The 14,865-nt window shown below is 45.1% G+C and overlaps 1 protein-coding gene across 1 annotated transcript in view; it reads right to left on the bottom strand.

Annotated features, from left to right (window-relative positions):
- Positions 1–1,987: 1,987 nt before the first annotated feature.
- itih5 (inter-alpha-trypsin inhibitor heavy chain 5) overlaps positions 1,988–14,865 on the bottom strand; it is a 29,114-nt gene continuing 16,236 nt past the window's right edge. Inside the window, exons 9-15 of the mRNA XM_083632262.1 lie at positions 12,728–13,037; positions 7,064–7,376; positions 6,231–6,594; positions 5,836–5,889; positions 4,405–4,521; positions 3,387–3,764; positions 1,988–2,682 (exon numbers count right to left, since the gene is read on the bottom strand). Coding sequence (XP_083488388.1) covers positions 2,411–2,682; positions 3,387–3,764; positions 4,405–4,521; positions 5,836–5,889; positions 6,231–6,594; positions 7,064–7,376; positions 12,728–13,037 — 1,808 coding nt within the window. The 3' untranslated portion in view covers positions 1,988–2,410. The remainder of the gene's footprint in view (positions 2,683–3,386; positions 3,765–4,404; positions 4,522–5,835; positions 5,890–6,230; positions 6,595–7,063; positions 7,377–12,727; positions 13,038–14,865) is intronic.

Here is a 14,865-nt window from a genome sequence, read left to right on the forward strand (position 1 = left end):
AATTTAAGTATAATTACAGACATTCCTGTACGCCCTGTCCCTCCGGCTGCTCACTGAAGTTTCGACGAGTGTTATCTTCAGCCTGTCCTCCATCTGGATACGACCCAAGACGTCATTTGTACAAGCAGCTGAATACGACCTAAAATCACGTTTCAACGTTGAGCGACCTCTAGCCGGCCGTGTGAATAACAGCCCAGTCTCAGAGTTTGGTAAGAATATAACCTCGTGCGGGATTTGAACCTGGGGCCACTGGCTTGACAGCCGCCTGTCGTAACCACTCGGCTATCAATTCGTTGCTGTCCATAACCCACACCCTAACCCTAACCCACACCCTCACCCTAACGTTTTTTACGAAGAAAAGTCACTTTTTCAATCTGCTTTTGAGCGGGAGTCGCGTAGTACTTTTTCTCTGCCACTGAGGGGCGCTAGTCTAACAGACGTGGTATATGGTCGTATTGCAGTGATATGACGTCATTGGTCGTATGAGTTGGAGGATATGTTGGTTATTTTTGGATATTAGATTTTCTTGCTAATATCCGATATACCAATATTTTCCAACTCTTCTGGCAGATTGCCGATACCGATATATATGCGCATATTACTTTCCACCTAATTCCAGAGAACATCAAGTCTCTCCTGTAGTGGAATTAACACATTATTATGCTACTCATGGTGATGATGGCCCACTGGCAGATGCACACATAAATATAATGCTTTTCAAAATGTACACATTCACTGGGCAAGATAAGAACACTTCAAGTTACGTTATGTAAAACACGCCATCTTTTTTTATTGATGTAGGCATCGAACATTTGGGTGTAATTAAAGTGTCATTTTATCGGCCTGTCATATCGGCAGAAATGTTCGTTTCGGCCCCAATGCCGATATTTCATTTTAAAGTCTTTATCGGTCAATAATACCAATGAGGTGTAATTTGTGGAACAAAAACGACTGAATAGTTGTGTCATCCATGTTGTTTTCGCCTGCCACGCCCCGCGAGGCCGGCGGTCTTGATGGAGCAAAAATAATGATAGCCGTGGTTATGAGCATAACCAGTGGTTCTGCTGCAGCAACATGCAAACGTTTGACTCCTCTGCAAGAGGCTGTGAAGAGATGTTTTGTGTGTCGATGGTAAAAAAGCACCAGGTCATTACATGTTCCTGATTCTGCATATTTGTAATACTTTCAACGGGAAGTCGGCTGTATTTTCTAGTTTTGTGACATAGGGCACATTTGTTTTATTTATTCTGTTTATATTTTATATACTTGATATATTGTGGTCCAATCTGTGGTAAACGACCTTGTAATGGGATTTTTTTTTTAATGGATAAAGAACGGGGGAATTTTGAATTCCGTCACTTTAGCCAAACACTGAATTCAGCACGAATTAAAGTAGGTCAGTAATATACAGTATATATACCCAATTGGTGTTTTCTACCCGTTTCTACCCGAATATTCCATCAGATAAACATTATTCTTTTGTATCTGCAACTAATCATCCGCACCATTTCCATTCAGTTGTTTACATTTGTTGTTTAAACAGTCGAAAAGTCTTAACATTTGAACATATTCCATCCGTAACATTTTATTTTGTATTCCAGTGTATCGTGTTTTTTTTGTTTTTGTTTTTTACAAATCAAATGAACTGTGGATGAGCAGAGTGCGTCCCGAGTGTCAAAACTGTAAATAGACTATAAAGTTCCACGGTGCTTCTTTGATGAATGTATCTCGTACTATGAATAAAGATCACTGACACACAGAACAGACTGCTGTTTGGTTGTTGAATTCCTGCGGCGGCCGGGACAAGGCAGTGCGATGACAGACACCTAGAGTGGGACCTGGCCAGAGCACACCTGTGTGGGCGGGGCTAGCAGCCCTGTGACCTCCAGCTGATGACAGGGGATGGTGTGTGTGTGTGGAGGGGGGGGGCGGTGTGCATCTAGTCATTGGTACTGGGACGGGGTTTGTCTCTGGAGTTGTCCAGGTGTGATCTGCAGCCCAGGCTCACCACGTTCAGCACATGTTGGCAATAGCTGTTTGACACACACTCCTAAAAGTGTGCAATAGTAAAGGGGTATCTACCCTTTTCTGTCAGAAATTTACCTCAAAAGGTCGATTTATTAGTTTTGTTATTTGTTAGATTTTTTTGTTTTATTTACAACTCCAAAATTACAATAGAAAATAATACACATCAAATAAAAAACGTATTACATTTCTATTAGAAATAATAAAAAAATAGATCCAATATTATTGGTTGTGGTTATTTAGTTCAGGTGCCTCAGAAGTGGTTGGGGATGAATGGAGACGGCAATTGAAGGTTTGGCATGTGTAATTGAAGGGTTTTGGGCAATAAAGGCATGTGATTTTTAGGGATACAGTGTAAAAGGGTTAAAGATTCCAGACTGTAGTCTCAGGCGCTGTTAGTCCCATGTGGCCAATCCCCTGTGTCGAACATGTGTGACATCAAATAGTCCTCATACTGTCCGTCTATCAGTTTGGCTGCATTGTTCCTGGCGAACCAGCAGTCCACGCTCTGTGTCCCGCTGTAGATGCGCCTTGTCTTCTGGACCACGGGCACCGAGCGCTCCTTCACCTTCAGCACCGGTGATCTTCTGATGTCTCCTTGTGCTGAGCTGTTGGCTGGAGACTGTGCCAGGCCCACCTCCTCATGCAGGAACTGACCTGGAAGAATGAGTCAAACGTGTCAACAGTCAGTCCACACAAGCTCAGTTAGGGTTCAACCGATATGGGTTTTTCAAGGATAATGCTGATATTTTTGGATTGAAGTAGGGCCATATGATTTCCGCAATGTAGAAAAAAATTACGGAATCATGGAATTTGGTAATGAAAATGGAATCAACTGTAAAAGATGAAATATTGCATAATTTTCCATAACTTGGCTGAAATTGATAAAAAAAAAGGCTTAATTATCTAAATCAAAAGTAGACCTAATCTAAATGGTTTCATAATTGTAAAATAGGCCTCAAGAAAAAAAAATCTATTTTGAGAGTCAGTCTTGCGTGTCACCTCACAACTTGGTTGTCACTTTGAGAAACATGTCAAAGAGGCTGTCTGAGAGAGCCGAGTCATAAAAAAAGAGAAAAAGATCCTAACCCCTAAATTAAGATTAAAATGGAAAAAGCTGAATTTGGAAAAAAAATGGAATGTGGGGAAGAAGAAAAACAGATTTCATATGGCCATATTGAAGCTGCTGTTATTTTGTGCTGCTGTTAAATAGTGTTAAATCTGAGGACTTGTATGCAGTAAAATGAGCAGGATTGAGTGTTTCCCCAGAGTTTCAGCAAAGGCAAGATGGAAAAGCCTCTGAAACAGATTTAAACCCAAGTCTCAGTCAGCCAAAATAAAAAGCTAGGTTTGACACCTACCAAGTAGGCCATGGCAGTTGTGGGACAGCCCCTTGCTGGTGGAGATGTAGAAGCCTAGATGGTCTCTCTGGTATGGTGCTGGATTCTTGTACTGGTGCACCAGGATCACAAAGCTGATGGTTCCCCCCACCGTCACGGTTACGTTGGCCTTGCCCACAATGGCCACCGACAATGCACCGCTCTCGACAGCAACTGTGGAGTCTGTGGGCAGGACCATGCGGTCACGCCCGTCCAGGATGACCTTCTTAGGGGTCACCTCGATGTAGGCCCGTTTGGGCCGGTCCACCACGATGGTGATGGTGCTGAAGTAGGTACGCTGCTGCTTGTGGCTGCCTGGCGGTGCTGGGGCTCCAATGAGCTTACCGTTCACCGTCACACCTGGAGATACAATGATAATGCTTTCAACTCCCACACAAAGGTTAGCCTGGTAAACCAGCCCGTCACGTGAACTCACATTTTCATTCACGTGACGGGCTGGTTTACCAGGCTACACAAAGGTTACATCAAACAGAAATCTTCAACAATGTTAACTGGCGTGTGCAGTAGAGATGGGCATCGGTACTCAATACCTTTAAGCCTTAAACCTTAACTTAACCTTAAAGTGTAAGGTATCAAGCGAAATAAGTCAGTACCAAGTCGTATCGAAAGTTCTCCAGCCAAACGATACCTGCATTCTATCCTTTTTGTACACAGATCTAGAAAAAAAAAATACTATTTGTATGGTTTTGCTCATAGCCAATCACCGCCGGCGTTCTTTGATTTAATACCACGTGTGATTGGCCCATTACCAAAGCAGCTACAACCCATACAGTCTGTGGTGGTGAAGTGGAGCACGGTGTGTATGTGATGGAGCTGGCAGTCCGGAGTGCCGAGATGCCACCAAAACATTCAAAAGTGTGGCTATAAACGACACACCTGTGGCGTCTGAAGTACTCTCTTGGTATCGGTATCACTTTAAGGGTACTGGTACTGGTACCGTAATATTCTAAACGTATGGCATGACGAGATCCTGAGTTACCGGAGTGCTTATGGTCAGAGACCAGGCGAAGGATGTGTCCAGGCTCTCCGTTGATGTTGAAGCACACAGTCAGTTTGCTGAGGGGGAACTCCACCACAAAGTGAGGGTCACCGTCCGCTGAGGCAGAGAAGAGGGGTGACAGGGTGTGAGACGTGCGACACAAACACTACCTTCAAACGTGCACCTTGGCCTAGAAGTACTGCTCTGACTTCACTGTGTCTATCAGAATGTCTCTGTGAATGTATCTCAGTCACACTCCTATTATTGCCGGGGGGAAATAAAGTAAGGGAGTGATTCTCAACCTGTTTCATATCAAGGACCCTGAATGTCCACATGACATATTAGGGTCATGGACCCCCATTTGATGAGCTTTTGTCTCTCTGACCCAAATCTGAGAGTATTTTTTTATTGCCAGATATGATTTTGTCCAGAACTCCATGACTGTCTGTGTTGTAGGTAGAGAGATAACACCAGAAACTATGATAAGAACAGTCATTCTTCTACATTCTGTAATTGCGCTTAACTTCTTGTAAATTCAATGATAGTGAAGTTGATCAATTTACTGGGGAACCCCTGGAACCTTCTCAACGACCCTTGCTGATCCCCCGGACCCCACATTGAGAACCGCTGAAGTAAAGCAAAGGCAGAATGGTAGACGTCTTTAATTTGAGGTATGCTGTTTGATTTTCAAAGGACTTCTTCCATAGCTGCGTATAAGAGAGTTACTGTATGTTCTATCAGATAGCATATATATCTATGGCTGGAGTTTCCTCAGGCCTGTGAGAACTAGCTGAGATGAATAGAGGAGAGATGAGATGAGAAGAGATGAGAGAGCAACAGTAATGACAGGGTCATTAGTCCTCACTAACTGCCTCTGATGGCATCCCTCTCTTGACTAAAACACACAAATACACACACAAACGCACACGTCTCATCTCCTTCTTGAGTCTCCTGGACACTCTCCTATTTGCTGGCGGTGTGTGTGTATGTGTGTGTGTGTGTGTGTGTGTGCTCATGAACACGCACTTGCATGTTTAAAGTGCCACCTAGTCCCACTTTAGGTATTTCAATTAGACCCTGTGTTTTCTTTCCTCCTTCCCGGCCATGTTCAGAGGCATCTCTTAACCCCTCGCTGTCCGTGTGATCGTTACTGTCTGTCTGGCGCACATCCAAATTACAGACCGCCGCCCACACAGAGAGAGAGAGAGAGAGAGAGAGAGAGAGAGAGTCTACTGTACATTTCCCCTCTCGTCTCTTTCAAGTCTGCTTATGGAGCCTTATAGCCACCATATGTATAGAAAAGAGGCACAGAAACTATATGAGTTTTATAATGACAAGCAGACAACAAGGCAGATGGAAATAATATACACAGTATGAGAGAGAGAGAGAGAGAGAGAGAGAGAGAGAGAGAGAGAGAGAATGTGAAATCACCTGATGTTTTGGAGACAGTGATGGATTTCTTGGCTAGCCGCCTCTCAACTTTACCTACAAGGAAAAGAACATTTGTCTCGTAGGATGACATCACATGGCTTCTATTCTAACGTTTCCTCTTAATTCTTCCATATGAGGAAACACTGACTGTTTGTGCTACACTGTCTAATACAGGGAGTCTGTAAAGCTGGGATCATAGGGATAGTAGGTACACAAACATTTTGCAAGATCAAGTGGTTTAAGGCATCAGAATTTCTGGTCTCCGAATGGAGACGAAGGTTCAAATCCCACTTCTGACAGATACGTTTTAATAGGCATTTAGTTGTGACTTTTCCTTTGATTCAGTGACTGAAGCTAAATGTTTTAAAAAGGGGAGAACAGACTGATATCCTCACCCATCATGTTGCTAAGAGAAGAACTCTGGCTGCCTGGCTTCTTCCCGTCGAGGCTTTCGGGCGTTTCTTCCTCCATGTCGTCAGGCAGCTCATTGACCTTGCTGGCGGCCGGCGCCGGGGCGAGGGTGGGCGCTGGGGCCATGGTGCCGTCAGCCAGCACCTCGGGCTTCTCCACCACCAGGCTGGTGAAGGGCGTGAGGAAGTGGTAGGCCAGGGACAGGTTGGTGACCTGCTGGATGTGGCCTTCCCTCTCCCTGCTGCTTTGACTGCGCAGCCGCGAGCGCAGCCCCTCCTTGACGCTCAGGAAACCCCAGACGCGCTCCACAAAGTCCTCCGCTACTGACACCAGACTGGCCCCCACCGCCTGCGTGAGCCCCAACGTTATTGTCGTTAATGAAAACGAAATAGCAAAAACTAGGTGTGGAAAACAAAAACATTTTCGTTCTGAAATAAATCAATAAATAAAAACAAGGCTTTACAAAAGAAACTAGCTGAAACTGTATTTGTAAACTGTGTGTTTACAAAACTAACTAAAATAAACTAAAATTGTAAAGAAAATGTCTGGTTAATGACACTGACTGACACATACTGTATTTTATATAGTGGTTCATTTTGTCCTAATATAAGTTTTTAAATGGTATGATGTTTTCTTGAGTTTTTATTAGGCAATGCTTTTTCTGATCTTCTTGAATGACCCCATATTACAAAAAGACTTGAACTAACGCTGAAACTAATAAAAACTAAAACTAAAACTAAGCATCTTCAAAAACTAAAAACTAAACTAGCAAACCCACTTTAAAAATTAAACTGAAATGGAAAAAAACAATCATAACCTGTGTGACCCCCGACCCTGGAGCTTTGGCCGCCGACGCCGCCACGGCCGCCGCCTTCACGTGTCTCTCCGTCTCAGTCTGGCGTTGGCGTAGCGGCACGTCGGTCTCCAGGACGATGCTCTTGTCGCTGTTGCTGGCGGTGACCTGCACGTGGAGGGAGTCGGCGCTCTGGTTGGTCAGCTTGCCGGCGATGACGATTTCAGAGCCGTTGAAGTAGTTGGTGAAGAGGTGCTGGGTGACGTACTGCACCGAGTCCTCTGTGTATTTGATCCTGATGTCAGACAGCAGGGGAGTTCCTATCTCATCGTAGAACCTACAGAGGGAGAGAACAAGGAGAGAAACCCGCCAGTGATGTAGATCCACCCTTGGGTCAGTTCCATTGTCAATGCCGCTCCCTAGCGGCACAAAGTCAACGGACAGACAGAGAGAGACCGATCCATAGTCCCACCTTTGGTAGGGGACCAAAAGAGAATTTATTTGACACAGCGGCACATGTCACAAAGTACAACCATAAACCTACGATTGCAGTTGTATCACTACAAAAAATGGAAGAACCGTCAAATGACCAGAACAAGGCAGCAATCAAGGTATTTCGTGAATTCTCAGTGATGTATGGAACTTCCTGGATGGCATGCTGGTTTTTAACCTTTATACTCTTTTTTTTAAGTTTGGTTGTGATGCTTTTAAATGTCCATTTTATTCTCTTCTTTTCTTTTCTTTTCCTGTCAACCATTTTATGTGAAGCACTTTGAATTGTCTCTGTGTATGAAATGTGCTATACAAATAAACTTGACTTGACTTGACTTGACTTTAGTTATCCACAGCCAATCTAGTTTGCCTGCTCTTCTCCAGCACTCCTCTGCTTCACATTCACAGAGTTCCACACGTTCACACTGGAAGCTGCCCAGAACAACCACAGTCTTCTAAAGGGGGGACCCAGGTGTCCTTGGACAGCCTGGGGACTCAAACTAGGAATGCAACAATATGAAATTTCACAGCTGGGATCTACCAAAATATCATGGTACAGTATATGGTATTTCACTGGATTAACACCCCCCCCCCCCCTTTTAATGAAACCTACTATGACCCATGCGGTGGGGGAAGTATTTTGCTTTTAAGAAAAATATTGCTTCAGTGAACTGAAACTGGAACTAATAGAGTACCGCAGCGATGACGTATTTTTGTAGGCTTACCCAGAAGTCCCTGCCCTTCCTGGTTCTTACGTGTAAAAGTCATGGGATTTTTTCTCTATGGGAATTTCGGTTAAATGCAAGAAATAAGTCTGTGGGGTTTTTTTTTTTACTTTTTTTTTCTTCTTTTATATTTCCCCCCCAATTTTTTATCCCATTTTTATCCCCCATTAATGCTAATTTTTAATTTATTTATCCTGGTTGCTGCTCCACCCTCTGCCGATCTGGGGAGAGCCGAAACTGGTTCCATGCTTCCTCCGGGACATGGGCAGTAGCCAGCCGCTTCTTTTCACCTGACAGGGGAAGCTTCACCGGTAGGACATAGCACGTAGGAGGATCACGCTATTCCAACGAGTTCCCCTCCCTCCGAACGACCAGAGGAGGCACCACTTCAGCGACCAGGATATTGCATGTTGGGGTGAGGGGTTCCTACTGTATATGAAGGAAACCCCCAGGGGGCACGGGGAGAACATGCAAACTTCACACAGAAAGGCCCTTTGGTGGGCACTCGAGGACATGCGGACGAGCACGCACTCCTTCAGCGCTCACAGCGTCCCAGGTGGGAATCGAACCCAGGATCCTCTAGCTGTGAGGCGACAGCTCTACCACTGCGCCACCGTGCCCCCGAAATAAGGTCTGTGGTTAACAAAAGTTTGTGAAACAGCCAAGTTTGTGTTCAGCAAGATAATCTTCACAAATGAGGACCACATTTATGACTTTTGAAGCGTTTTCTGAAAACTGTGTTTAAAAAAAAAACACATTTACCCTTCGAAAATCATAAAAGTGGTCCTCATCTGCTCAACACAAAGTTCGCTCTTTCATAAACTTTTGTTAACCACAGACGTTATTTCAAGCTTTTAACCAAAATCCCTGCACAAAAATCCCATTGACTTTTACACATACGAGCCGGAAGTGCTAACATCCAGGTTTGCCGGACTCATTCCTGCGGTTCTTTATATGAGAACGTCTACTCACACGGCTCCTCCATGATCAACTTCTTTGTAGTGGCGTGCGCTGACGTGCATATTGGACGACATATTGTGAGCGTGCTACAGGGAAAGGCCTACGCTTGATAACCGTGGTTGCGTGATATCGTGGTATACCTTAAAACGGTGGTTTCATCCCTCATTCAAAGCGTCAACCTGCTGGCCATAAAGCTGCTTTTCTAACCTCTAGGCTGCCACTGCTGCCCCACTTTAGAGGTTGTGCACACATTCATGGAAGTGTCTATAGGTGTATGAGGTGTGGCTTTTAAGAAGGATGTTGATTTGAAAGGAGATTCTGTGTGTGTGTCCTCCTCTGTCCTGTCCTTGGCGTCATGTCGCAGTAAACCTCCTCACCTCTTCACCGGCGTGTTTGTTCAAGCAGAACCAGGGCTATTATCTCCAGAGTCTATCTGTTAACCCCAACACACATACTCAGACACCGCGTTTCACAACACACACACATTCCACCTCCACTGAACAAACAGCTTGTGTGTGCCTGCGCGAGGAAGGGAGAGAGAGAGAGGAGCCTGTGTGTGAAGGAAAGACAGACGTGCATGTGAGAGACAGACAGACGTGCATGTGAGAGACAGAAGTGCATGTGAGAGACAGACAGAAATGCATGTGAGAGACAGACATGCATGTGAGAGACAGACAGACGTGCATGTGAGAGACAGAAATGCATGTGAGACAGACAGACATGCATCTGAGAGACAGTCGTGCATGTGGGAGACAGACGTGCATGTGAGAGACAGACAGACGTGCATGTGAGAGACAGTCGTGCATGTGAGAGACAGAAGTGCATGTGAGAGACAGACAGACGTGCATGTGAGAGACAGACGTGCATGTGAGAGACAGACAGACGTGCATGTGAGAGACAGACAGACGTGCATGTGAGAGACAGACAGACGTGCATGTGAGAGACAGACAGACGTGCATGTGAGAGACAGACAGACGTGCACGTGAGAGACAGACGTGCATGTGAGAGACAGAAGTGCATGTGAGAGACAGAAGTGCATGTGAGAGACAGACGTGCATGTGAGAGACAGACAGACGTGCATGTGAGAGACAGTCGTGCATGTGAGAGACAGACGTGCATGTGAGAGACAGACAGACGTGCATGTGAGAGACAGACATGCATGTGAGAGACAGACGTGCATGTGAGAGACAGACGTGCATGTGAGAGAGACAGATGTGCATGTGAGAGACAGACAGACGTGCATGTGAGAGAAAGACAGACGTGCATGTGAGAGACAGACAGACGTGCATGTGAGAGACAGACAGACGTGCATGTGAGAGACAGACAGACGTGCATGTGAGAGACAGACAGACGTGCATGTGAGAGACAGACAGACGTGCATGTGGGAGACAGACAGACGTGCATGTGAGAGACAGACAGACGTGCATGTGAGAGACAGACAGACGTGCATGTGAGAGACAGACAGACGTGCATGTGAGAGACAGACAGACGTGCATGTGAGAGACAGACAGACGTGCATGTGAGAGCATGTGAGAGAAAGACAGCGGCTGTTTGAGTCTCTAGCTGTCTCTTGTTGGGGCTGCTGATTAAAGAGGTCTGTTGTCAGCACCGTCACATTTGCCTGGTTGCACGATGAGAGATGGAGACATGACAGAAGAGGGGAAGGGAAGGATTAAGGAGAGCTAATTGCTTAATAAGAGGCGGATTATACATGTGACCTTCTCCATCATTTTTAGTCACATTGACCCTTCAAACCTTAAAGAGGAGAATGTACGTTTTCTGGTGATATCAAACTTACAGGTATATTTCTACTCCAAAGATTGAGTGAGATGCACCCTTTATGTCTTGACTGTTTTCAAAGGGGCCTCAGAGTATGACAAAGTAAGCTAGTTCTGCTTGTCACCCTACCTTTCTACACAAACACGCCAGCGCAACATCAGACTCATTTTGATGGAGCAAGTCACATATTAGAGGTAAAAACCTACACAGGAAGTCAAAGTTCACCAACAGTAAAGCCCAAGGCAAAAGACATCATCAGTACTGAACACACTCTTTGATTGACAGGTGATCTCTGGGGAGAGCAGTGTTGAAACATCACAGCAATGAGTGTTTGGCATCAAAGATGGAGACAAACTCTAAAAAGAGACAATAATCTTGCGGATTAAAGGGATACACCAAGATTTTTGGAAATTCTCCTATTTGCCATATTGCTGATATGATAGTAGAAATGGAATGTGGATGGCTTTATCTTCACTGTGCGTGCAGTACAAACTGCGATACACCCCTCACTGCTACTAGCTTAGCACTACAATGGCAGTATATGTGGTACAGCTCTGTGACCAAAGTCACTTCCTCTTGGAACGCTCTTTGTTAGTTCTCGCTCTGGACTCTTTGTTAGTTCTCACTCTGGATTTACTTTGAAAATGACTGTTTCCCGTAACTTTGGATTATTATTTCATGGCGTGGTGAGTACACGAGTCACAACATGTACATGTGAGTGTTTCTGGCGCAGTTGGAATGTGTATTTTGGGCGACTGAAAGCGGTAGGCAGCTGTACCATATACTGCCATTGTAGTGCTAAGCTAAGTAGCGGTGAGGGGGGTCCCGCTTTTTTTGTACTGCACGCACAGTGAAGATAAAACCATCCACATTCTACTTGTACTATCGGCAAATAGGCAAATGTCCAAAGATGTTGGCGTATCCCTTTAAGTGAAAGAAAATAAACTATGAAATAAAATGCTTAAAACTGTCGCCCGTGGCTTTTGTATTGTGGTACTTTTGTCTCCCCCTTTGAGAGTGCATTCATGTGGTATCTGAAAAATGTGTTTCCTTTGCTCTTCGTTGTTGCGCAAAAACTGTGAACAGCTTCAACGTGTTGTTGAAACGCTTTGAGCCATAACATACAACACGTCTTCTTTGTAGCATCCATGTTGTTCCCACATTACAACTTAAAAGCTCATGAACACACCGAAGTCGGAAGAACGACTTCCCACCTCGGGAAATGGGAGCATCCGAGGAGCACATGAATGCAACATTTGTCCTAGGCCCCAACGGAGCCTACTCCGTCGCTACTGCTTTGGCTGTAAAACAGTGGATGAATTGTTTTGAGTGTCACACAACCCCCCGCAAAATGACTCGTTCCACTATCAGAATTTGATCCATTCGGTCCGATAACATTTAGGAGTCTAGAAGAGCGATTTAATTATTTTATCCACATTCAAGTTGTCGGCACAGACACCAGATTGAAAAGTCTACTGTCGAGTGGAATACAGAAAGACTTATCTGCTGGTGATAGGCTTCATCAGCATTCTGGGAACTCGTTTGGCAACGGCTTGGACGTTACGGACGTTCATGTAAAAGTTAGGCACAGAAGTGATGCACATGACGGGACACAAGTTAGACACGAGTTAGGAGGATAAGATGTCTTGTGATGGAAGGAATGAGTCGGACAACAAGGTATCTACAAAGGATTCATGGAGAGAGACAGAGCAGAAGACACACACTGACTTACCCCTTGAGCATGGCGCTGGCGTCGGAATCTTCCCGAATGCGTCTCATCATGCCGCAGTTCTCCAGAGACATGCGCTCCAGCAGCCGGTAATCCACGTCGTTCCCGATCCCGATGGTGAAGACGCAGAACTTCTCCTGCACGGCGGAGCGGGTGTTGCCCAGGATGGCGGGCGACTGGGTCTCCCCCACCGTGGGCCGTCCGTCCGTCAGGAAGATAATGAGGGACACACTGTTCGGGCTGGCGTCCGGGCCGGAGAGGTAGTGGCTCAGCAGCGTGGAGCCGGTCTGGATGGCACCATCGATGTTGGTGCCTGCAGGGGATGGAAAGACGTCATGGGAGCCTGTCATATGAAAATGTCAAGGATATGGAAATACAGCTGTAGCCTATATCCAAAGTCAGATTTTGTCGTTTTTATTGCCTTGAGGCCTGGAAGGAAAACCCATTAAACAGGACTTTTCCCCCTCGCTTTCATATGGATTCAGTGACCAGTAGGGTTAGACCCTTATGAGTTTTTCAAGGCAGAAAGCAATATCTTTCACAAAATTCTTTATGCCAATATTCATTATATTTCAATGAACCCAGAGTCTATCAGTCTGATGACTAATAAGACTCTGGGACAGACGCATGGCCGATGCAGAGCGGACGTCCACGCCAAGACTTCCGCTTCCATTGTTACAGTCCGATGACGTCTCATAAGCAGTTATCATCTGTTTATAGAAATTAGCCGAAATGTTGGTCTGGACCTAAAACACCTACAAGAAGTATCAACTTCAACTCCATGCTCGATCAGTCGGACTGTAAACAATGACCGTGGAACACAGAAGCGGAAGTCTTGACGTGGACGTCTGCTCTACATCGGAAACCCTGAAATATGAGCTGTATGTCCCAGAGTTCTATCAGTCATCATACTGATAGACTCTGGGTGCCCAGATTGCTTTCAATGAGACCATTTTACTTCTTCTTTTTTTACAAGTATTCAGTCTTCTGTGTCTGTGACTACAACATTTAGATATAGGACATAGTTTAAGTCTTCAATGAAATCCACGATGCTAAATAGGGGGGGGTCATGCATATACTTGTGTGAAATCCAATCGGAGTGTCGCATTAAAGTCCATGAAGATAATTGCTTCCTGCACACTGCATCATATCCATCATATCAGAGGTGGACAACACCATCTAAAGGTTCCATATGATGCTCTTTCAAAACATTTCTCAGACCCTGAAACCCAACATAAATATGCATTTTGAGTTCATCACACCACAGGAACCTAAGTTGATAAGCCACCAGCCAAATTTTGAACGATGATGAACGTCGCAAAGTATAATAAATTTAGGTTTGAAAGTCATGGAGAAACTAGGCAGAATTCTCCCCTCTGGCTCCCTCTGGGATTGTGTGGGCGTGTACTCATTTAACCTGTGTGTGTGTGTGTGTGTGTGTGTGTGTGTGTGTGTGTGTGTGTGTGTGTGTGTGTGTGTGTGTGTGTGTGTGTGTGTGTGTGTGTGTGTGTGTGTGTGTGTGTGTGTGTGTGTGCGTGCGTGCGTGCGTGTGTGTGTGTGTGCGTGTGTGTGTGTGCGTGTGTGTGTATGTGTGTGCGTGTGTGTGTTGTGTGTGTTGTTTGTGTTCAATTCCTGCCTCAAGAAAAAGTGTAAACAGGGAAATGGCGATATTTAGGATTTGGGTTGAAACTCATGTCTTATACTTTTTGAGGCTTACAATTAGTTAGATAAGACCCTAAATTACATAGTTGGAAGGTTTTTGTCAATTTGGGTTTCCAGGGTCTTTAAAATAAGTCTCTGAATTCTGTTGCAAAAACACCAACCAACAACACACAAATCCAGGCTCTGTGGGGCCTCTCCATCCTCTCAGATTCTCCCCTCATTAAGTATGCTCTGTTCTGAGTGGGCGGGGGATGCCATGATAATGAGGCGCTGCTCTGATTGGCCGCCCAATCAGCTGGGTGAGTGGGAAGGTTGCAGTTCCTTGTAGAAGAAAACTGTGCGACAACATGTAAAACCAACTTGCAAATATGCAACAGGAGCCAAATTAAAAGGGCTTGTAGCACGTTTTCCCAGGTAGGAGGCTAGGACGACAAATTACAGCCATTCACTTTTCCCATTAGGGTTGTTAGGTTGGAACA

The sequence above is a fragment of the Poromitra crassiceps genome, assembly GCF_964638095.1.
Source record: "Poromitra crassiceps genome assembly, chromosome: 2".
In the NCBI taxonomy this organism is placed as follows: Eukaryota; Metazoa; Chordata; class Actinopteri; order Beryciformes; family Melamphaidae; genus Poromitra; species Poromitra crassiceps.